At 46.1% G+C, this 24,963-nt stretch overlaps 2 protein-coding genes across 5 annotated transcripts in view; one reads left to right on the top strand and one right to left on the bottom strand.

The window, feature by feature from the left end:
- The window catches only part of LOC137433961 (uncharacterized), a 148,267-nt gene extending 128,408 nt beyond the window's left edge, over positions 1-19,859 (top strand). The window contains exons 23-29 of one of the 2 annotated variants that reach the window (XM_078783717.1): positions 1,312-1,417; positions 2,415-2,622; positions 5,439-5,572; positions 5,836-5,991; positions 18,098-18,241; positions 18,355-18,476; positions 19,451-19,859. In XM_078783717.1, coding sequence (XP_078639843.1) covers positions 1,312-1,417; positions 2,415-2,622; positions 5,439-5,572; positions 5,836-5,991; positions 18,098-18,241; positions 18,355-18,476; positions 19,451-19,612 — 1,032 coding nt within the window. In that variant the 3' untranslated portion in view covers positions 19,613-19,859. The remainder of the gene's footprint in view (positions 1-1,311; positions 1,418-2,414; positions 2,623-5,438; positions 5,573-5,835; positions 5,992-18,097; positions 18,242-18,354; positions 18,477-19,450) is intronic. The other variant, XM_078783714.1, reaches the window with a different exon arrangement.
- The window catches only part of HSPBAP1 (HSPB1 associated protein 1), a 48,929-nt gene that overhangs the window by 3,382 nt on the left and 20,584 nt on the right, over positions 1-24,963 (bottom strand). The window contains exons 8-13 of one of the 3 annotated variants that reach the window (XM_078783731.1): positions 18,845-20,517; positions 18,387-18,507; positions 5,813-5,971; positions 5,411-5,580; positions 2,407-2,620; positions 1,218-1,381 (exon numbers count right to left, since the gene is read on the bottom strand). In XM_078783731.1, the coding sequence (XP_078639857.1) occupies positions 19,981-20,517 (537 nt within the window). In that variant the 3' untranslated portion in view covers positions 1,218-1,381; positions 2,407-2,620; positions 5,411-5,580; ... (1 more) ...; positions 18,387-18,507; positions 18,845-19,980. Of the gene's footprint in view, positions 1-1,217; positions 1,382-2,406; positions 2,621-5,410; positions 5,581-5,812; positions 5,972-18,386; positions 20,518-24,963 lie in introns of all 3 variants that reach the window. The other 2 variants (XM_078783724.1, XM_068126500.2) reach the window with 2 other exon arrangements.

The raw sequence follows: 24,963 nt of genomic DNA, 5'->3' as shown, positions 1-24,963 counted from the left end.
CGTGTATGGCTGTGGGTAGCATCATTTGCTGGAGGGCCGGCTGTGCTGCTGTAGGTTAGAGCAGGAATTCCTAATTTGTTCAGGGTGCTTGTGATAGCTCACCTACTATTCACAAAGGACACCGTGGAAAATTTAACATCCACCACTAATGCTGGCAGAAAGGACACCCAGTTTTAACTTCCATCTGAGGGATGGCACACACAATTATGCTTTGCCCTGCCTGCAAAACACCAGGATGACAGTTTATAGCTGGATCTGAATTCAAACAGGCTAGAGAGCTCAGAGGAGAGTGTGCATACCTCTAGGTCTAGGGCCTAGGCTATCCTGCCAGCCCCACTGTGATGAGAAATTTGAAATTGCAGTTCAACAGTGAATGAATAGTTTAAGAATAACGCACCTTCCCCCTAATAGCAAGCCAATGAATATTTTTGAAAGAAAATTGAAACACTTATTTGTCAAAATGATGTCACATCCTCACCACCACATGAATGGAATGAGTCAATGGTTTCACCTCTCGAGACACGATGCATCACTTTGGAAGTTTATGAAACGTGACAAAGATATGATTAAGGTGAATAGTCACCCAACTCGACATTAGTCGAACACTGTAATGAAACACACCACCCAGCACGCCCACGTCCGGAGCACGCTTTTTGAGAGATCACATTTTAGCGTGGAATAAGGGCTCCGCCGACCAGAGATTGTAAGATCATGCAATCTGGGAACAAGTGATGACCTCTAACCTTTGATCAAATTTTTTTTTTTTTTTTTTTGTGTACAAGATCGAGGCTCGTGTAAGAGCTAACATTAATCACATAAAAACAAAAAGATACATAAAACATGATAAAGGGAGCGGGAGACAAGATGGGGAGAGAGAGGGAAGCACACAAGTACAACAGTAGAGTAACTTTTGTTGCAAGCCTTGCTAATGTTATGCTTGAAGCTATTATAAATGGTTGGTTTTGATAAATGATGCAGCCATACAAAAAGAACTGTTGTGGATGAATGATTTACAGTCACGTACATATTTACAGTGACAGATGAATATTATTCGCAGTAGTTAATTTTAATAATCCATTTTATGATCTGCTAAAGTTTGAATTTGTTATCACCTTCCCATTGGAAGCATTGCAGATATCTGGAGGTAGTCTTTAAAACTTCCACTTTTGCCAGGTATCAATGAAAAAAAAAAGAAACAAAATAAAATATAACTTTACCTTCATTGTACTTAGCCCGAGCTTAGGAAAAGACAACATTCGACTCCGTGACCCCATTGAGACCGTTGTACGCGCTTGCTTTTCCACATCACAGGTGGTAGTGACCCAGGGGCGGGAGCCAGCCTGCCTGCTGCAGCTGTTTCAGGGAGGGATGATTGTGCATGCTGGCAAGCGAGAGGATGAAGAGGCAGGAACACAGGGTGAGACATGGCTTTTATGGTCTCATGAGTTTGTTATCACAAAGATTGCAAAGAGCTCGAGTTGCAAATACATCACTTTGGTCTCGGTTAAGGTTGGTTCCTTTATTTGGAAAGGGTAAAATTGAGTGAGTGGACAAGGAGTGTTGAGGGACCATCTTGGTAGTGTGGGGGAAATCTGTACTATGAAAGTGAATTTGTTTATTTATTTATTTATTCATTTATTTATATAATATGCTTCAAAAAATAAATAAATAAATGAACAAAATTCAACCAAATGTTGCATGTTGCCTCAGGGTACCCCAGGTATGGTTTCTGTCGGGGTATCAGGGTGAGGGGGTTCAAGGTGGCGAGGAAGACCCCAATTCTCTCCATGTAAATGTGCATTGTACGGTGTCCCTGGTGGTAGGCGGTATTCAAAATCGTCATCTTATATAAAGAAAGCGACAGGAAGACCTGGAACGACAGAAAAAAAAAGAACGACAGAAAAAGAGAAAGACAAAAAGACAAAAAAAAAAAAAAGAACGACAGAATTTTTTTTTTTTTTTTTTTTTTTTTTTTTTTATATAAAGAAAGCGACAGGTAGAAAGACCTAGTGTTCAATAATACTCGTGATTATTTGTCCAATTTTAATCTTCATCTTATTTGTTGCTTAGCATAAAGTTTTAGAGAAGACGTGCTTTTATCAAAAAGGAAGGTCACGTTGATCATCTAATACTGCTTTTTCATTTTCGCTGCGTTGTGAACATGGGTAGTCGAAGGAAACTACCATCTTGATTTTGTTAAGCCTCAGGTCTGAGTTTGTGACTTTATTGAAGTCCTGAGTACCGAGACCTTCGGTTAGATTTACTGCCTTCAGGATATTCTGCTAAAAACGACACATTAAGGTAGAGACTCAGATTAGAACGTTTACCATCGGTCTTTTTGGTAGTATTCATGACTCGCATGCTTATTTGGATAGACACCCAAATGGTTGATGGAAATGTACCCACCGCTACAGCTGAGTGGCGGTTGTACTGCGTCCGTGGAGAACTACCACTCGAAGCAAGCCTGCTTGAAGTGGCGTGCCACTGCAGCAGCCTGAGGTCCCGGGCCTCACTGCTCCTCCTCAACGTGCACCGAGCTCTCATCTACCTGTGGCAAGGCTGCAAGGTGGCAGAGCCCGGGCGGGACGTGGGCCGGCGTGCCGCTCGCTGCGTCAAGGATCTGTAAGTCGAAAATGAAGGGGGAGAATTGCACCTTTAATAGATATTTCAATCAAAGCCACATTCACAGAGATAGGTTGTTAAAAATGGTTTGAAGCAACTTTGATATTGGTTTTGACTCCAACATGGATATTGAAAACATTGAATACACTAGATGTAGATGGGGTTTGTCCGTGCAAAGCCAATTCGACTTCCACCACGGTCAGTGAGTTTCCACCTCTGAGATGAGTTTAAAAAAAATTAATTAACATATTTCAATGTAATCTTTAAAGGGTACTTGAAGTGTTCCCTTATCTATATTTTCATGTTGGTAATGGCATTGCACTATATTGTGCGAAGTAAATGTTTACTGGCTTCGAATTTCCCGACAAGGTGGTACAGAGATAACACACTCGTCCCTGAGATGTTGGTCTGTGATTAATTCTCACGCCGACTACAAACTGCCTGAATGGTGCTTTGCAGGCCGGACGTCGCATCATAAAGTGCATCATCCCTTGAATGGGCTCTAGCCTGGGGATGCATCTGTTAGCAGTATCTGGTGAACATGAAAGATCCTCCACACTTTCAATGACGAGCCTGGTGTTGGCTTAGCGGTTAGGGTGCTGGCTTGTGATCCCAGGATCCTGAGTTTGAATCCCGGTCGATCGCTAAATTAACACCAGGGGAGTTGACTCAGCCTGTCATCCTTCCGAGGTCGGCAAATTGAGTACCAGCTTGCTGGGATGAATGTTCTAGTATGCATGGAAGAGTTGGATCTTGGAGACGGCGTGAAGCTGGAAGGTGTGAAAACATTTTGCTTCAATTTTGCTACCTCGGACAATTCAATTTGGACAATTTTGCTACCTCGGAGACATGCTGAATGGAGAAGGTGGATCAGACTCGGCAACGGTTGCTCGAGTGAGATGTGCATGGAAGAAGTTTCGGGAACTGAGTGGCGTGCTGATGAGGAGGAGAGTGTCGTTGAAGCTGAAGGGAAAGGTGTATGCTGCATGTGTGGGAAGTGTTGTGATTTATGGGAGCGAGACATGGGTAATGAACGTAGAGCAGCAACGAAGGTTGGAAAGGGTGGAAATGTGAATGGTTCGATGGATGTGCGGAGTATCGTTGAGAGAGAGGAAGACAAATGATGAATTGCGAAAGATGATGGGAATAGAGCCTGTGATTGATGCTGTGAAGAGGAACAGGTTGAGATGGTTTGGTCATGTGTTGAGGAAGGATGAAATTGACTGGTTGAGAAGAGTGATGGAAATGAATGTAGAAGGAAGTAGAGGACGGGGAAGACCGAGAAAGACTTGGCTAAAGATGGTGGAAGAAGAAATGTGGGCAAGGGGGTTAACAAGGAGAGATGCAGAAAATAGGGCAAGATGGAGAAGATTGTCATGGGGACCGCAAGGCTAACCCCCGCTCTAGCAGGGAAAATGGCCTTAAAATGCCTGTTGTTGTTTGTTTGTGGAGTTGACTCAGCCTGTCATCCTTCCGAGGTCGGCAAATTGAGTACCAGCTTGCTGGGATGAATGTTCTAGTGTGTACCCCGGTTTAGAATAGGTACACCGTATTCCTGCGTGTCGTAAGAGGTGACTAAAGGGTTGGTGTCAGGAAGGGGTATCCGGCCATAAAAACATTGCCTCAAAAAGGGAACCATGATGATTGTCATGGCGTCTGCAAGGCTACCCCCCGCCCTAGCAGGGAAAATGGCCGTAAAAAGGGAATGTATTTTTATTTTTACACTTTCAATGACGAGTATGCGACTTAACACTGGCATAATGGTTAAATTCCTGCTCTGACTGTGGGAACACAATGTCAAACCACCAACCATAATCCTTGCCCTGAGACCTCGTGTAGCATTGGCACTCTGTCCACACAATATAGGTATAAGGGAGATGTTTGAATTTGGCATCACAGGATTGGCACAATAGCTCAGACTTGACATACTCAGCATTGAACTCTCGTGTGGACCTGACTCCTGGACTGAAATTCTCACATCCCCGTGACTTGCATCAATAGGCGTTTTCCTTTAGAGGGGGAAGTTAAGCTGTTGACTGGGGAAAAAACAAAAAAACAACAACAAATTGTATGTTTTGAGAAGGGCATGCCATTGTGTACTGGTGCCCTGGCCAAATTCCAGCCCTGCAGACCATCTCAGCAACAACCTGCAATGGAGTAGCAACCTCTCCACGATACATTTTCAGCTATGAAAACGGTTACAACGTAGCTGTGGGCATTCCTAACCATGGAAGAAAGGCACGATTTAATTTGGCATTACATAGCTTTTTATCTCTGCCACCTTCACCCCTGTCTCTTTGTTTGTCTGTGAGCAGGATATCTCAACAAGTTGTGGACGGATTCGGACGAAATTAGGTGGACAGGTTGGGTGTGTGACGAGGATGACTTGATTTGATTTGGGTGAAGATCCGGATAAGAATTTATTTTTATTTTTCAAGTGATTCTTCACCATTGTGAGATAGGGCCAAAAACGATATATTATAGGACGATACCTCAAAGAGTTGTGGACTGATTATGACAAAACTTGGTGGATGACTTGGTTAGGCTACAAGAACAAGCCAATTAGATTTTGCTTCAGGTCCGAATCCACAACCGGCCTATCAGTGGCATACAAAACGTAAACTGTTCAGCCTGGCAGAGGTATGCGCTCTACCAATGTCATTCTGGTTCACATCAAAATTGCATGTTGGAGATGTCCAACCACGTACAATAAGTATCAACACAAAATAAGCCTCTGTGGTCAGATGACCACGTAGATAAGTACCAATGTGCATGCAAACCCACTCACTGGCTTCTCCTTCTGCAACTCTACCCAGATGCCCCCTCGAGGCTGGTCTTCACAACAGTAGCTGCGTGACCATTGACGAATGTGAGGAAGGGGCAGAGGCTCCTACATTTTGGGAGGCGCTTCGGCGAAAAGACCGCAAGTCCTATGACTGCATGTTGCTCGGTACGATTCTGTGAAAATGCATTTCAACAGCATGACTCTCCTGGAGGATTCTGTGGTTCATTCACACTCACAATGGGTCAGTTCAACAGGTCCAAATAGTTCATAAACTTCCATAGCTGCTGAACAGACTGGCACATAACTGTGATGCTTGGTATCGTGTAGTCTCAGATTATTTGTACAAACTAAAGGCAAAGCCACATTACAGGCCAATCCCCTTCTCATCCCTCCCAACTTGCTCACCTCTCTCTCTCTCCATGGTGTAGACCCTGGAAAGTTCAACTTCTCTCCTCGCCTCTTCTGCCTCGAGGTCATTGACGGTACCTTTGTAGCCAACGAGCGTGAATATGCTGCCCGTGTGCCCTGTGATATCAGTGCCATGCCATTCCTCCAGGATGAACTCTACGGAGCAACACAGCCTGGTAAGATAATGGTCACCCACTGATGTAAACGGAAGTACTGCTTCCTCAAACGCCAATGGTTTTACAGTGACATATAATGTTAATGTGCATGGCAGGTTTCATGTTAAGAAATAATCTACATATGTACAGTCACGTGAAAAAGTAAGTACACCCCATGTAAAGTTTTGACTTTTTCAACATACAGCTATTTGCTCTTCATTTCAACAATATTGATCGATAAAGGTGATATAATATAACAAATATCATGAAACATTTACATTTTGTAGTCCATTGTATAATTTAAATAAACATAAATGCAAATTTCACATACGTGGAAAAAGTAAGTACACCCCAACATTTATCACTACTTCAAATACCTAAAATTAGAATCAGGTGCACCAACTCAGGTGCAAATGATTAGAACACCGTGAGAGAGGATCTTGGAGGAACCTGTCTTATTTAAACCTCAGACATTTCGTTTGGTTTGCTCTTTGCTGTTGAAGTGTGCGGTGTCACCATGCCGAGATCAAAAGAGCTCTCTGAGGCCTTCAGAAAGAAGGTTATAGATGCCTACGAGTCTGGGAAGGGATTTAAAAAGATCTCCAAACAATTTGAAATCAATCATTCGACTGTCCGGAAGATCATCTACAAGTGGAGAAGATTCCAAACAACTGCCAACTTGTTCAGGCCAGGCCGCCCCAGCAAGTTCAGCCCGAGGGCAGACCGCAAGATGCTGAAAGAAGTCTCTAAGAACCCCAGAATGTCATCACGGGACCTACAGGTAGCTCTTACCAATGTTGATGTCAAAGTGCACGAGTCTGCCATTAGAAAGAGGCTGCACAAATTTGATCGACATGGGATGTGTGCCAGGAGGAAACCTTTGCTGTCCAGAAAGAACATCAGGGCAAGACTAAAGTTTGGCAAGGAACACCTAGGCAAAGACCAGCACTTCTGGAACAATGTGCTCTGGACAGATGAGTCAAAGGTAGAGCTATTTGGCCACAGTACCAGAAGACATGTTTGGCGAAAACCAAAGACAGCATTTGGCCACAAGAACCTGATACCAACTGTAAAGCATGGTGGTGGAAATATTATGGTTTGGGGCAGCTTTGCTGCATCAGGGCGTCGGCAGCTCACCATCATAGAATCCACTCTGAATTCTTCATTGTACCAGAGGGTGCTTGAGGATAATGTGAGGCCATCTGTCAGAAAGTTGAAGCTCAACCGAAGGTGGACCTTGCAACATGACAATGACCCTAAACATACCAGTAAATCCACCAAGGAATGGCTGAAAAGAAAGAAAGGAGGGTTCTGGAATGGCCAAGTCAAAGCCCGGATCTAAATCCCATCGAGATGTTGTGGGGGGATTTGAAACGAGCTGTGCATGCAAGAAACCCCTCAAACATCGCACAGCCGAAAGAATTGTGCATGGAGGAGTGGGCAAAAATTTCTCCCAGTCGATGTCAGAGACTGGTAGACAGTTATAAGAAACGCCTGGTTGAGGTTGTTTCTGCCAAAGGGGGCAACACCACCTATTAGAGCTAAGGGTGTACTTACTTTTTCCACATGCGAAATTTGCATTTATGTTTATTTAAATTATACAATGGACTACAAAATGTAAATGTTTCATGATATTTGTTATATTATATCACCTTTATCTATCAATATTGTTGAAATGAAGATCAAATAGCTGTATGTTGAAATATTTTGAAAAAGTCAAAACTTTACATGGGGTGTACTTACCTTTTCATGTGACTGTATATGTACAGGTTGACAGGATATCCTAGAGTTACGCACACTCGTCTCTAAGACATCTATAGCCTGGGTTAGAATCCCAACCCAGCTATAAACTGTCATCCAGGTGTGGGTGATTCATCAATGTGTGTGCCATCCCTCGGATGGAGGTTAAACTGATGTCCCGTCTGCCAGAATTAGCTGGTGGACATTAAAGATCGCCTGGTGTCCTTCACGAAGAGTAGGCGAGCATCACCGCATCCTGACCAAATTGCAAATTCCTGCCTTAACTACTTAAAATGTATCGAGCCCCCCTTGAGGCATCCTCTAACCACCGTTTAGTTTAGAGGCCATTTTTCCCCGCAAGGCGGGGGTTGGCCTTTTTCGGGGACCGTGGTTGTTGTTGTTTTTTTGGTCCCCTTTTTGAAGCAATGTTTTACGGCCGGATGCCCTTCCTGCCGCCAACCCTTTTTGTCGCCTTTTACGACAAGCAGGGAATTACCAGTGAACTGGTACTCAATTAGCCGACCTCGGAAGAATGACAGGCCGAGTCAACTCCCCTGGCGTTAATTCAGGCAGATCGACCGGGATTCAAACCCAGGATCCTAGGATCCTAAGCCGGCACCCTAGCCGCTAGCCCAACACCTCTAGTTGACTGGATTTGCAGTGAGTAGGGTTATATACTTATACCAGCAGAAGTACCGGCATTGCCGGGCGGGGGAGGGGAGGGAAACGGGGGGAGGGGAGGGAAACGGGGGAAGGGGGAAGGGGGAGGGGAGGGGAACGGGGGGGGAGAGGGGAGGGGGAGGTTAAGTGGGGGAGGGGGAGGGTAAGTGGGGAAGGGGGAGGGGAAGGGAAAGGGAGGGGTAGGGTGGAGGGGAAAGGGAGGGGGTAGGGTGGAGGGGGAAGGGAGGGGGTAGGGTGGAGGGGAATGGAGGGGGTAGGGTGGAGGGGAAGGGGAAGGGGAGGGGGACGGGGGGAGGGGAGGGGGAGGAGAGGGGGAGGGGGAGGGGGAGGGAGAGAGGGGGAGGATGGGAGAGGAGGAGGGGGAGGGGAGGGAGGAGGAGGGAGAGGGGAGGGGAAGGTGGGGGGGAGGGGAAGGTGGGGGAAGGGTAAGAGGGGGAGGGGAGGGGTAAGTGGGGAAGGGGAGGGCAGAGGGGTTATGGGGGGAGGGGAGGAGAGGGGGAGGGGGGAGGGGAAATGGGAGGAGGAGGGGAGGGGAGGGGGAGGGGGAGGGGAGAGGAGGGGGAGGGGAGGGGAGGGGAGAGGAGGGGGAGGGGAGAGGAGGGGAGGGGAGAGGAGGGGAGGGGAGGGAGGGAGGGGGGAGGGGAGGGTAAAGTGGGGAAGGGGAGGGGAGGGAGGGGGAGGGGAGGGGAGGGAGGGGGGAGGGGAGGGTAAGTGGGGAAGGGGAGGGGGAAAGGGAGGGGGTAGGGTGGAGGGGGAAGGGAAGGGGAGGATGGTGGGGGGAGGGGAGGGGAGGGGGGAGGGGGGAGGGGGAGGGGGAGGGGAGGGAGAGGGGGAGGGAGAGGGGGAGGGGAGGGAGAGGGGGAGGGGAGGGAGAGGGGGAGGGAGAGGGGGAGGGGAGGAAGGGGAGGGTCAGTCAACAATGACGTTGCAGTTCTCATGGTAGGAGAGCAGCACAACAATCGCGACATCGTCCAGCATCTTCGCGACAACAGCACGAAGCGGATTTTGGAGACTCACCGATCCTGTGACGCCCTCCAGTACCGGCGTTGCCGGGCGGGGGAAGGGAGACCCATACATTCTCAACCCGTACATTCGCCCTCTCGACTCAAGCTCACTCGGACAAAAGCCTTGCACAAATTACACCGTGAAGGCCCAATGGCCATGTCTATGCCACAAATCAAGTACATGAGCGAGTTTGGCGCACTGAATTGAAAATATATAGAATGCTCATACTCCATGAAAAGTGTAGCCGCCGTGTCGCCATCTTGGTTAGCACAACTCGACCAACTCGTTCGCGGATCTCGTTTGTTTTGAACGTGTCCCAGTTTTAAAAAGCCAGACAACTGTTAAAATGCCATTTTGAGCGGCAATAAACTGCTCCAATCGGTTACGGAAGGGTTGTGGAAAGACGTTTCACAGCTGTTTCAAAGACGTTTAATTCATATCGCACAAAATCGACACAAAACACGATCACACAAAAGGTGAAAAAACGCAATCGCTTTTCGCTCTGAATTACGTGCAAACATGTGACGGAAATCACCATCGCCCAGCATCGAGTGCCAACCAAGATGGCGCCCGGTAGCTGCATCTCGACCGATGTGGTGTGAATGGCAATGGTCATTGATTCGATATATTTTCCGTTCAATGGTCTGGCGGCGGGGATGGAACATCACGTGATCGCTCTGAGCGAATCAGCGAGCTGCTCTGGCACATTCTGAGATTCCGTGTATAATGTTCCTCGCTGAAATGCGCTGAGGTAAATATGAATAAAAAATATGGATCTTGTCAAATATTTTTAGGTAGGCCATGTTCTTCCCAGGCTCAATGGCCATGTCTATGCCAAATATAAAGCACGTGAGCCTCTCCGTTTAGGAGTCTATCGGTATCACACACACACACACACACACACACACACACACACACACACACACACACACACACACACACACACACACACACACACACACACACACACACACACTGTGTTTTATATATATACATAGATAGGGTAAAAGCATGAAAAACAGTCTATTAAGGCAAACTTTTCCTGTTTTTGAAATTTGGATTTCTAAGGGCTCAATTTAAGTTAACTATTGCTGGGAGAGGGATGGCAAACTGCCCAGCATGATCCCTGGCCAAGAAACTGCTCAGGCAGTACCAACGCTCTGTAAAACAGTCTGGCACATCGGATCGGATGTACATACGAGTATATACAGAAGTTGAGGGAAAGTTTGGGTTATTTATGCACAAATTGGCATCATAGCTACCACCTCATTTGATGCCTCTTTTTGCCCCCCGTCGCACCGCGGAGCGAAAGGGGGACTATGGTTTTCCCCTCCGTCCGTGTGCGCGTCCGTCCGTCCGTCTGTGCAAGTGTGCGTGCGTCCGTGCGTAAGCGAAGGACCAAATTCGAATTTGGTGTGTGGGTGCAGCCCACGTCAAAATCCAAGATGGCTGCCGCCATGTATGTCTGACGCCATATATGTCTGAACCTTGTGAGTGGAATATCTTGAAAAATAAGCGAAGTACCAACTTCTAATCTGGTGTGTGGGTGTATCTACGTATAAGGGAGAACGCTATTGAAAATTGGGTCGCCACGTCAAAATCCAAGATGGCCGCCTTGCGTCTTCCACTTTGTCAACTCACATCACTTCACCGACAGGGGACCTAGGCGTAACGCTTGTTTAACTACAAAGCCAAAATGCTCTCTGCACAGCAAATACAAGTGCTAAGCATATGCAGGTCTTATAGAAAGGCGATCACAAGTCCAAGACCAAATGCAAACATTACAGATCAACATTAATGAAACAGACACGACTTGCTGATCGCCCTTTCGAAATTGAGACTCTCGAGGCAAGGCGGCTGCCTGAACATAACAGGCCTTAAAGTTAAAATCAGTGATGAACGGCACTACTTCGGCCATTGGGGGAAATGGGGGAAAAATAAGAAAAGGTAGTGGGAGATTGTCGAGAGCCCCTTGTAGCTGTGGACGTTCCCTTGTACCAAAGACTGTGGCACATCACCTGATTCAAGATAAGATTTTGTGATGTGCAACTGGCTGGAATCACTGTCTGGAGCCCCTACATCACACCACACATCTGGCATATATTGCTGCAATCATGGCCAATGCTCTAAGAATCATCGGCCTGTTCAAAGTTTCTGCAAATAGGGTTCCACCAGCAGCAGATTTTGGTTTTTCTGATTCTACTACAACACTATAAGCTTTTTCAATCACCTGTCCCAGTGCAGTCCCTTGGAATAGATTGGTGTGTTGGTTTGATGATCCAAGGAAACAGAGTGATAATGTGAGATTTGCCTAGATTGAATAACATGTTGCAAGTGTTTGACCAACATCTGATCCTTTACAGGTCAGCAGAGAGGAAAGTTGCTGTCGGCCGGTTGGTGGGATGTGGTATTGAACAGCATAATGTTGTCTTCTGTAAAGAAAGTTTTCAGAGCAATGGAGAGGTCATTAATTCATACGGGGAAGGGACTGGGCCTCTACTCATGATGCTGCTTTCACGCATTCAGGCCTCTACTGGAAGTAGAGATGAAGGGATTTTCTCCAGAGTGCATGATTTTGCTAACTGCATGATTGGAGGAAGTCAGCAAGTCCAGCAAGAAGGTGGCCTTGCATTTTACCAGCCTCAGTAGCATTATGGTTGGGAGGACAGCAGATCAAACCCCAGCTGAGTCATCTCAGAGGCTCTAAAAATGGTACCAACTGCTTCTTTGCTTGACGCTCAACATTTAAAAGGACAGAGGACAGACGAACAGCCATAGGTTGGTAATAATAGCGTAGGGTTTTATGACCTCCTCATATGTTGAAGTTCCTCGCAAAGGAACTCTCATTAACCCACATACGCAAAGTGAAAAGCGGAGTTAAGCAATTGGTTCATTTTGTCTCTCTACAGACTTCAATATATCATTGAGGAACGCTTAATTTAAATTGAATTATATCTTTTGAACACTGCAGAACACAAATCGGAAAACGAACCTGTACTTTAGCAGTAGCTTGGCTCCGAATTTGGAAAATTGTACGGAATCTCTTCCTGAGCATATGTGCACAGAGGACTGAGATAATATTTCTAAGATAATTTTTTTTTGTCTGTCTGCCTGTCAAACAAATTTGAAAAAATAATTCCAAACAGGAAACTTGCTGTTTTAAAGGACGTCATAAAGGACATAAACAGGCATGAAGAACTCATGTAACGTGTTAAATAAGGTGGCGTGAAAGAAAAAAAACTTGTGTGGTAAACTTCCAAAAAAAGTTGTCGGATTTTTTTTTTTGACAACCTATAAAATCTTTATTTATTTCAATTTTTTCTTTTTTGTATACAAGATCGAGGCTCATGTAAGAGCCAACATTAATCACAAAAAACGGACCCACAAAACATACAATAAAGGGAGTGGGAGACAAGATGGGGAGAGAGAGGGAAGCACACAATTACAACAGCAGAGTCAGGACCAGCCTCATCTCCATCGCATCTGCTCCATCATTTGAACACCTGGCTTTTAAACTCTCTGGTCACACACAGTCAGTCATGGCTGTTGTCTACCGCCCTCCCAAACCACACCCATCATTCCTGTCTGACTTCTCCTACTTTCTGACCCAGCTATGTTCCCTCTCCCCCTCAATCCTCCTCCTTGGTGATTTCAATATCCACATGGACTCCACTGACTCCACAATAACCACTGACTTCACTGATTTACTCACCTGCTTTAACCTCACTCAACATGTCAACTTTCCTACCCATAACCGTGGTCACATTTTGGACCTTGTCTGCTCGACTGGACTAATTTTGCACCATCTCTCTGGCTCCGACCTCACTCTCTCTGACCACCTAGCCATCACTCTGACCATCAACATCCCCACCCCAGCACCAAGGCATTATCGCACTATCAACTTCCGTAAGCTAAACGCTCTTTCACCTACCTCATTCTCATCCACCCTCTCTGAAAAAATGTCCACTTCTCCCTTCGTTGACCTCCACACCCCTTCTGACCTCACTGACTACTACAACCACACTCTCTCCTCCTGCCTTGACCAACTTGCGCCTATAAAAACAAAAACAGTTTCTTTCACTCATTCTGCTCCCTGGTTTACCCCTGAACTCCGCCTGATGAAAACTCGTGCTCGCCAACTTGAAAGACTCCGCAATAAAACAGGTCTCACAGTTCACTCCCAGGCCTACAAGGACCACCTACAACACTATAAAGATGCCCTCTCCCGCGCCCGCTCCGCCTACTACTCTCAAATTATCCACTCTGGCTCCGGAAACCCAAAAGCACTCTTCTCTACAATAAACAAACTCCTCAGCCCCCTGAACACCACCACCCAGTCATTCACAATAGACAACTGCATCTCCTTCCTTTCATTCTTCCAACGCAAAATTGAAAACATCTACAACAGCTTGACCACCGCCGCACCCGCTCCCCCTCAAACCACCTGCCCCCCCTTATCCTGCCATCCCCTGTCTCAATTCTCCCCAGTCTCCCCTACTGACCTCTCTGAACTCCTCATAGGAATGAAAACTGCCACCTGCACTCTTGACCCCATCCCCTCCAGCTTTGTCAAGGCCTCCCTTCCTGCTCTCTCTCCACTTATCATTGCAACAATAAACTCCTCCCTGTCTACAGGCATCTTCCCACCGTCCCTCAAAATTGCTGCTGTTACCCCCATTCTGAAAAAACCTGGACTAAACCCTGACACCCTAAATAACTTCAGACCCATCTCCAACCTACCCTTTCTGTCAAAAGTTTTGGAACGCGCTGTAGCCACTCAACTCAAACATCATCTCTCTGCCAATAACCTGTATGAAACATTCCAATCCGGATTCCGCTCCAACCACAGTACTGAAACTGCTCTCCTCAAAATCACCAACGACCTTCTCCTCTCCTCTGACGCTGGCAACCTCAACATTCTCATCCTCCTCGACCTCAGCGCCGCCTTTGACACCATCGATCACACCATCCTCCTCACCCGACTTGAAACCACCTTTAACATTACCAGCACTGCCCTCTCTTGGATTAAATCATACCTCTCTGACAGACGCCAGTTCATCTCCATCAATAACTGCAAATCCCCCACTGCTCCCCTCCCCCAAGGTGTCCCCCAAGGTTCAGTTCTTGGCCCCCTCCTCTTCATCCTTTACCTGTCCCCCCTCGGTCACTTAATCTGCCGTCATGGTCTCCAATTCCACTGCTTCGCTGATGACATCCAGCTTTTCATCTCCACCAAGTCCATCTCCACCGCCACCCACTCTATCCTGACAAACTGCATCACTGAAATAAAATCCTGGCTTCAAATCAACTTCCTCAAACTTAACTGTGATAAATCTGAAATAATCATCATTGGCCCAAAAACGCTCATAAAATCCACCCATAACTTTGCCCTCAACATCGACGGTATCCCAGTATCCACCTCCCCTCACATCCGGAATCTTGGCATCATCTTTGACCAAACCCTCTCCTTCGACAAATACACTAAACAGATCACAAAGACAGCCTTCTTTCACCTGAAAAACATCGCCTGTCTCCGCTCATCCCTCTCCTCCACGGCTGCAGAAACCCTCATCCACGCCTTCATCACCTCCCGTCTGGACTACTGCAATAGCCTCCTTTATGGTTCACCCTCAACAATCACCAATAAACTCCAATACATTCAGAACTCCGCTGCCCGTCTACTCACCCATTCCCGGACCCGTGACCACATCACCCCCGTCCTTTACAAGCTTCACTGGCTCCCCATCTCCCAGAGAATCCAGTACAAAATCCTCCTCTTGACCTACAAAGCCCTCCATAACCTGGCCCCATCCTACCTGGCTGACCTCCTCTCCAGACACACTCCCACCCGCAACCTCCGCTCTGCTGGTACCAACCTCCTGACCGCCCCCTCCCCCCCCCCCATCCGGACAAAATTTAGATCCTGGGGGGACAGGGCCTTCTCCATCGCTGCTCCCACCCTCTGGAACTCACTACCTCACACCATCAGAGACTCCTCCTCACTCACCACATTCAAAACATCACTCAAGACCCACCTGTTCAACACTGCATTCAACATTTAATCCACAGCATCTAACCCCTGACTATCTCCTCTCCTTCTCCCTCCTTTGTGCTTTGAATATTTCCCTATTGATTCTTCTTTTTTTTGCAATTGTTTTTATGTTTTGCTATGCATTATGTTTTGCACTCTGTCAAAGCGTCTTTGGGCTCCCTGAAAAGCGCTATATAAAATAAATGTATTATTATTATTATTATTATTAGAGAACGGGGACATCGGGAGATCTGGGGGAGGGAGAGGGCTTGGGGGGAGGAGGCATGGGAAGGGGGGATGGGGGGGATGGGAGAGGTAAGCGGAAGTCCCCAAGCCATTAATTTAATGATATACTTAAACACTATAGAACACAAATCACCTTTTATGCAATTTCAAAACTCTTCCGTTTAGCAGTACTTGCTCAAAATATTACGCCATCCCGACCAATCAAATTTTCCGCTTGCTCTCTCAGCGTTGGGAAATATTGATATTTGGACAAAATTGCTGCTCGTAAGAAATATACTTGTATGTCGTGCTCGGTAACACAAAGCAAGAGCTTAAAAGACCCTTCCTATGTCCTTTTCTATCTCAAGACTGCGCAGGGTAAGGTGTTTTATGAACTCTCGTTTATTTCAGGGACAGAAAGCTTGGGAAGCAGAATGATCGTATTGAATGAATGCCGAAGTCATGTCCACACACTTCCCTGACGTTTTGCTTGAGATTCGGAGCCTCCACCCAATGTCAAGAGAAGTAGAGCATATTTGTAGTTGGTGTTGTCGGTAGAGAATCTAAACTGCCGATCAGAGATCTCATGCCCTTTGAGAAAAGGAAAAGCTACGTGTAGCTGCAACGACAGACTCCATAAATGTTTACAGGGCGGCTAGCTTGCTTCACTGAAAAGGATTTTTTTTTTCTGCACCCTTCTTGTGTTTATGAATTTAAAGACTTACAAGATATCTCCTCCTTTCTTTTTTTCTTTTCTTTTTTTCTGTCTCTCTCTCTCTCTCTCTAACAGCCATAGAGAGATATTTTGGAAATGGTTACCCAAATTCCGGAAGTACAATTTTGATGGCACTGTTGTAGCAAGAAGGCTGGCTACTTACAAAATCATGTTCCAATGGTAACGAATCCTGTGTAACACAACTAATAATGGAATTAAAAGGCAATCCGACATTCACCACCAAAAGACCATCTACAAACCTTCACAATGCATTACATACACCAATTCAGTTTAAATGTTAGGCCCATTCGGCCCACATTTCAAAATTAACCAAAGGTCAAAAAATGACACTGCAACACTGTATGGTTGCTTGTTACAAGTGGCTAGCGTGACTGCGCGCTCCGTGCGCCTCACCACACATCATTTCAGAGGGGTAGGCATCTTTGACCATTTTGGTGTCTTTTGGGTCTTCAGGATCCTCTGGGCCTTTAAGGGTATTTTGAGTCTTTGAGGTGTTTTGGGTCTTCAGGGTCTTTTGGGTCTTTGGTGTCTTCAGAGGCTTTTGGGTCTTAAGGGTATTTTGGGGCTTTTGGTTCTTCTTGGTCTTTAAGGGTCTTCGGTGTCTTTTGGTTCTTCTTGGTCTTTAAGGGTCTTTGGGTCATTTTGGGTCTTCGTGGTATTTTGGGTCTTCGGAGTCTTTTTGGTCTTCGGGGTGTTTTGGGTCTTCGGGGTGTTTTGGGTCTTCGGGGTGTTTTGGGTCTTCGGGGGGTTTTGGGTCTTCGGGGGTTTTTTGGTCTTCGGGGGGTTTTGGGTCTTTGGGGGGTTTTGGGTCTTCGGGGGGTTTTGGGTATTCGGGGGGTTTTGGGTCTTCCGGGTGTTTTGGGTTTTTGGGAATTCAGGGTCTTTTTGAGCCTCAGGGCCTTGAAGGGTATTTTGGGTCTTTGGGGGTCTTCAGGGTATTTTGGGTCTTCAGGGGTCTGAAGGGTCTTGGGGGAATTAAAGGTCAAAGGTCTGAGGGGTCTCAGTAGTCTTAACGCAATTAAGAGGGTTAATTAAGAGGGTGGAAATTTTACTTGAAGAAGAAGACGACGTTTTCGTCGCATATAAACATAGCGACATACATAACCATATAGGTTTGCTCTATTATAATAAGAAGATGCCACAAAAACGTTAAAAAATTATTCTTCCTTCCACTTTCCTCTCATTAGATTCATGATTTTCCTCGAGCCTGTCACTGCTATTTGTTCCTCTTCCTTTCTCGCCACCACAACTTGTTCTTCAGTCCACCACCTATCCTTCTTACACAGCTCCTCCACTACCATTCCTTTGCACTGTCCCACTAGTCCCCCCACTTTCAATCCTCTTCTTCTCTCCACCCCACAACACCTCTGTATACCTGTTCCACTCCATTGCTTGTGCTTTTACCATTCTCTGTTGTCCAGCTGTTCCACTAATCTCACTAATGAAGAAAACTACTTTTTGAGGGTTGAGCTGCTATTTGCAAGTAAATTCGTAGATAAAAATCGATTTGGTGTGCAAGGAAACGTGACCACCTCCACTACAATACCTGTACATTTATAACTAACCTAATAAATCAAGAAAAATATTAAATAGGCCACTAATTCAGGATCAATTTTTGGAACTACACAAGTTTGCTTTTCCAAAGTGAAATTTTATTCACAAGAGAAAAAAAAAAAATGTTCTATTCACTGTCCTACCCTTATGCACAGCTTTTTTTTTGGTGGACAACCAGCAGGAGATTTACCTCTGGCAAGGTTGGTGGCCAGCAGGTTCGAGCAGCCAAGGTCGCGCCGGCCAGCAGTGGCTCAACACCCGGCGGTGTGCCATGCAGACGACCTTAAACTATTGCCAAGGTACAACACCGTTTGAGTCACGTGTTGTGGTGGGGAAAATTAATGCTTCGGCAAACATCATTTGTCTCTCTCTCTCTCTTTCCCTCTGCCCTTACAACCCTGAAAATTCGCAGAAAAATGTCCAGAGAAGCCGCCTAAAGCATACCTAGTTCATGCTGGTCTTGAACCTCTGACCTTCACAAACATCTTTCCCAGCTGGGAGCACCGTGCAGACATTTCAGCCCTTACTGATCAGGTAAAGGTTCCATAGCAAAGGCTGACACCTGCTGTAAGGGTAACCACAATGATTAGATGCACCAACACAAGGCAAATAGTGTATGCAATCACAAACACGCTTGTAGCCACTGGAATCTGCAGCAATTCCTCAACATGAGCTGATTGCCTTTTTAAGGCAGTGTATAAATGTACTTTCATTGTATAATACACATCTGCTGCGAGACAATTTCATGACAATTACATACAGAGCGCCAGCGCTACCGAAACAGTTTGTCATTGGTTCTGCTGGATGGTTTGCCATTGCCTTCCCAGCAGTAGTTAGGGCTGCAATTTGGAATTTGTTCATGGTTCCAGTGATAGCTCGCGTACTCTTCGAAGGACACCCACCGTTGGATATTTTGACGTCCATCGACCAATGCCGGCAAACGGGGACGCCTGTTTAATGTCCATTTGAGGGACGGAACACAAATTGATGAATCGCCGTGCCTGTGAAACACCGGGATGGCAGTTTGTATCTGGGCCGGGATTCAAAGCCAGAGTAGACCGTTTAGAGACGAGTGTGCAGACCTCAAGGCCATCTTGCCGGTACCTCACAATTTGATACCCGAGCTCAAGTAAATAAAAGTTGAAGAAACTGCCTAAAACAATTACGGTCGATTTCCAGCAATGCTCAAATAAGGAGAATAAAAAGAGGCAAGGCCAAAAATATAAAATCAGGATATAAAGTCAAAAACAAAAAAAACAACATTTCAAGATAACATTGAAGATAAAGAAAATTTGCAACTCACTCAACAAAATATTTGAAAACACAAAAGGCAAAGGAAGTCCATCCTTGTTTTGAACTATTGCATATATTCCTGATTATTTATTTATCCATAATTTACTACATTACTACACAAAGTTCAGATAGAAATGGGATGTAGGCTCTCCCCTCTGTGACGAGCTCAGAAAACAACTGCCTTGCCCCGTTGTGCCGAATGTACATGACACAAGCAGGTGGACACCGGTTGCCAAATCCGCCCCGTCGAGGAGGAGTTTCAGAGAATGGCAGAAGTATCCAGTCCTGATGGCCATGGACGCCTGGTGTTGACCGCAAGAACGGACCCATCCCCCTGGAGGCAGATGGAGCCATGTGGAAGATTTGGAGCAAGTTGAACCCAAAATATAATTGCCGCTACTCCTCTCCCTCTTCCCCCCCACCATCACCACCCCCTCTTCCCCTGTCCAAATCCTTCTCCCATCTCACAACTGTATCCCTCTTACCACCAAACTTAATTTTGCCATGGCCATGCTGTTAAATGACATTTTGCTACCATGGCCCTGAGTTTTGAAGTGTAGATATATTTGTACTATAAAACTGTGTAACTAATGAAATTAAAAGTCAATCCCACTTGCTGCTTAAGCATGAATGGAGTGCTTCAAAGAGGTGAGAGAGAGTGTGCACATGTGGGTGTGTTAATTTTAACAACTGAAGCCTTTTGTAGTTTAAACCTTTTGTTAATTTTACCACTCAGTGAGGGCAATTAACTCAACGGTGTCTCTCCAAGCCTCCGAATTGTGTCTCTTGCTACTACAGATTCACGCAGGTGCCTCGCTACAAGAGCCACCACCTCAGGCCTCACCAAGCAATCCAAAAGCTCATTGGTCGTCACAACTACCTGGTCATAGCCCCCACCCTGCCTATTTATGTCATCGATCATCAATTTTCCTCCTGTGCTTCTGTCCTCCAGCTCTTCTCTTTTTGAACCTCTATTCCCCTCAACTCTTGCAATCTTCCGTGCCTTTTCAGTACAAACACCTTCCTCTGTTCCCGTTGAGAATTCAGGTGACAGAGCCAAGGGAAGAACAGGTAGCAAGTTCGGTCCATACGGGATGGGTTTGGGGCTTTGCGAACATAAGTGGGAGCGCTGTGGGTTGCCATGACAGTTGGCCGTGCTGGCCATCTGTTGTCGATGTGAAGGATTTGGCCAGTTTGGGATATCAGAGGGCTCACTCTGGCCACAGCCCAAAATGGCAAGATTCAGGAAACGCAAGTTTGTCTTGTATGTCACATCTTCATCCTGGGAACAAAGCAAAGAAATGAGAAAATAAACTTGCTATGGTAGAAAAACATATCAGGATAACCTTTTTGTAAATAAAGTACAGTAAGTCCTTGCTTATTGCAAAACCTTGTGATAAGCGAAACTGCATTAAACAAAATGTGTTTTAACATAGAAACCCATGTATTAAAGGGCGGATGCATTTTTGGCCAGGAATTTTGTGGGTACCTGGGGTGTTTTTTATGTTTATTTTTTATACATAGTCTCGGATCATGGAACATATAGGACAAATAACAAATCAGGACACAACATAACAAAGGGAACAGCAGGAGAAAGGGGAAACACCAACGGCAAGGTGGAGGGAGAAGGAAGAAGGAGAGGACCAAACAAGGTAACGATGACGGTAATGATGATGGTTAGGGGAGAATGCAAGGGCTGGGATAAGATGGACATGGCAGCAACAGTGGTTTAACGGGTGTAGAAAAGATCATGGCTTTCGATGGGGGATGACCGGAGATGGTGGTGAACAGCTGTCTTGAAGACGGGGAGGGAAGAATGAGATTGAAGACTGTACGGAAGGTGGTTCCACAGGTGGGAAAATAGGAATAAATGAGTGGAGGTGAGAAGAGGTTCTAGATTTAAGCAATTTCACGAGGAGTGGGTTGCTGGTGGACCGCGTGCGTCCTGCAGATACGTGGAGGAGGTGGGTGGGTGAGGAAGACAGAGCACAGAGCAGCAGAGTGCAAGACCAGAAATGAGGCGGAAGAAGACAGAGAGAACCATCAACCTGTCGGTGATGGTAAAGTGACAGGCCCATAGCCTCGGCTTCATCGCGGGAGATTCAAATTTTTTTGAAGGCCTTGGTTTCCACGGTGTCAAGCTCAGCAAGATGTGAGGCAGGGGAGCCAGCCCAGAGGGGAGAGCAGTACTCCATCAAGATACAGATGAAAGCCGTACAGGTGGATAGGGCACGAATGCCAAGGATGGTGTTTTTTTGGATATAAACACAAATAAATAGATACCAAACATTAAATAAATACGAAACATTTAAAAATTATAAACAATAGACGACAAAGTTTGTACTCTCCAAGTGGTGGCGACACTTTATTTAACTGAGGCTGGAGGAACTATGATCGATTGTGGGAGGAAAGTCACACTTGTGAAGGCGCAGTCTGCCTCTTTACTCGACACTGTGCTGTCACTTTCTCTAAGAGCGTGAATGGTGCGGTTGGTGGAAGGAGCATCCTGGCTGGTAGATGTAGTTGGTCAACTTGAAAATTGGTGGAGAGTGGGCTGGATGGCTTTCTTTGTCTTTGTTGCATAAAGTTCCTTGGAGCAACAAAAGGCGTCATTAACAACGCGGCTAAAATCAGTGCTCCTTTCAACATTTGGACCTTGCTCGTCTGCTCGATAAACTATATGGCCTGCTCAAACGTGCAGAGAATTTGGCTGAGGTTTGTGTTAATGGTAAGCTGCTTGAATCAAGGCATCACCGCATCTTCCTCTTCAGTCCACTGCTGTTCCAAGTCCATGAGATCCTTGTTGTTTAAGGGTTCTGCATGACATTCTATATAGTAAGCCCTTCACATCCTCGATTCTCCGATCACATCAAGTAAGCTACAGTTGATACTCCGATGGGAAATTTCGATGGAGTGCTGGCACTTGTGGCGTATTGCAAAATATATCTGACCATACACAAGCAAACAAAGCAGCTGGCTCGACAATAAGTCCAAGAGGATAAAGCTTGCTCTATGTTTGCGTAGTCACAGAAAATAATAACTCAGTACTGTACAAGCTTTCATGAAATGACTAATAAGAAATGAACATTGTAAATGACTGCTCAGAGTAAAACAATGCCAATCATCATAGCCATGATGCTGCAGGGGACAGGAAATATAAATTAAACGAGAGCAATGCGACTGTGTCGCCAATATGCCTCTGCATAGTACCTGCCCGTGACATCGGATAGATGCCCTGGTTCATTGTCCTAAAAATAAACAAGTTTGATTTAAATCCCTTCAGCTGTTTTCACCAGACAGGACAGGTTTCACGTCGATCAGTGAAACGGTTTCGGAAAATGGATTGAAAAAAATAATTTTAAAAATCGGCTTTCAAGCTAATAATATGTCTACCACACCACGTGCCATATGCCCTTAAAAAATGTACACTCCACATATGCATGGGTAGGGGATCACGTTTTTTTGTATACAGAGTCAAGGCTCGTGCAGACACATCACACACAAGAACATGCACAGAAATGCCAGACTCATCGACGCTGAGGAGGCTCTCTGAGAATGGCCAGAGAGATGTCCACTTTAACAAGCACATGATCAGATGAACCGATTGGAGCAGAAGACGATCAACAGACATTTGAAGGGAAGTTTGTCATAACAAAGTCAAGAAAAGAAGATGCTCCGTTGACTGAGATCCAGGTCGGGAAATTGACAGATTGTGTCAGTCCCAATGAGTCACAGAAGTCCTTTGCTGAGGTGCCCTGGCTGGTGTGAGAGGTACCCACACCCAACCAGCCGGCATGATGACAGTTGAAGTCGCCACATATGAGGAAGAGAGAGTTGGGATGAGTGGATAGAAGTTAGTCCATATTGTCAGATAGCGAGATGTAAATGGAGTCATCACTGTTTGGTGGATGGTACAACACATATATGAACAAAAGGTGGGAGTGGAGGGGAAGCCGTAGCCAGAGGTACTCCTGGGGTTGGGTGGAGAGAGGGCAGTGCAGGGAGAGTGAGGAAGAGAGTGTTTTTTTTAATAAAGATAGCAACCCCACCTCCAAGACGAGGCGCAGGTCTATCACACCGGAGGAGGGAGTAACCAAGGAGGGATATTAAGGAATCCGAGACATCTTGAAGGAGGAAAGTTTCTGTTAAGCAGATTAAGTCTGGTTTGTTAGAAGCAACCTGTTTGGAGAGATCAGTCAGGTTTCAGCGAAGGCCCTGGATGTTTGAGGTCCATACCGTTAAGGAAGAGGAAGGGGGAGCTTCGCATACAGCACAGGGGAGGGCAGGGGTAGGGTAAGATGAGGAAGAGGAGGAGGTAGGGAGAGCTGCTGATAGTGTGTCAGAGATTTCAGAAGAGCCAGGAGAAAGTGAACGATGAGGAGGACAAAATGTTTGATGGTGATTGAAAGAGGCACAGTGAGGTATTGCTTGAGGAGGGGCAGAGCGAGGAAGAAGGTTGGAGGAGGTGGAGGTATGAGTTGGAAGGGAGAGGAAGCGGGGAGGATGCCTCTTTGAGGAGGAGGGGTGAGAGGGGAGAATTGGAGAAAAAAAGGAGGGTGGGGAGATTTGAAGGGGCGGGCGAGGGGAGAGTTTAGGAGGGGAGGAGCGAGGGGAGAGTTTAGGAAGGGAGGGGTGAGGGGGGAGTTTAGGAGACGAGGGGTGAGTTGGGATTTTAGAAAGTGTTGGACGATTAATGGAAAACGAACATTTATTGCAAAATGAGTTTTTTGTGATTTTCAAGTTGGAGATGGGCTGGAATGCAGGTGAGTTTAGAGAATGTAGAAAGGAAGAACTGTAAGAGATTGAATTTTTTTTGGAAATGGAGTAATTTGATGAGCAAATTGAAGAAAACCTTTTAAAGAGGAAGAAGAAAAGCATGTTATAATACAGACTTGGCATTTAATATGGAATATTTTTTTTTTCTTGACTTGGGTTTACTTTCTTCACTCAGTATATCAATCTGGTGAGTTTCTTTTACACTTTGGTGATTTATTTGTTAAAAGAACCATGTCACTGATTGTCTGTCACAGCAAGAAGTCAACAACAGGATTATATCACAGGTGGCGTGGCAAAATGTACGGACAGGTGCATTTGATGATTGGCTTCACAGTCGGGTATACAAGGGTTGTTGCGTTATGTATTAGTGGAAAACAACTGCTGCACATCTCCAAAAGTTATTGCCGCTTCCTCTGGAGATGGTCCGTCAACTTGACAATGCTGTTTGTCATGGAGTGGTGGCTTTACGAAATTACGGCATGAAACAGCGTGCTAATGCTCGGCAGTATGGCATCACTCAAGATCAGGTGTCAAAGATCCTGAAACGAAATGCTCAGAGGGGTGTCCCTACTCCAATACCGAGGCCAGGACGTCCCCGCAGAACCACAAGGAGGGATGATCGCCAGCTGCACCGGTTAGTCCGCAATGGCCGTACCAAGTCAGCTAATCGGCTTAGGGCTGAGTGGCAGCAACTGACAAATGTGCCTGTATCCAGAAGGCCAGTCACCCAACGACTGGTTCAAGCAGGCTATCGTGCCAGGCGTCCCCTGAGAAAGCCACGCCTGACCAGACAACACCGCCAGCGCCGATTGCAGTGGGCCAGAGAGCACCGTCAATGGCAGCCAGGACACTGGAATCACGTGATCTTCAGTGATGAGTCTAGATTTCTGGTCTATCGTCAAGATGGCCGCGTCCGAGTGCGCAGACAAGTGCATGAAGCCTACAACAAAGA

Source organism: Myxine glutinosa, chromosome 1 (genome assembly GCF_964187855.1).
Source record: "Myxine glutinosa chromosome 1, kmMyxGlut1.1, whole genome shotgun sequence".
Taxonomy (NCBI): Eukaryota; Metazoa; Chordata; class Myxini; order Myxiniformes; family Myxinidae; genus Myxine; species Myxine glutinosa.
Note: the sequence above shows the minus strand (reverse complement) of the source record. Positions and strands in the feature narration are given on the sequence as shown.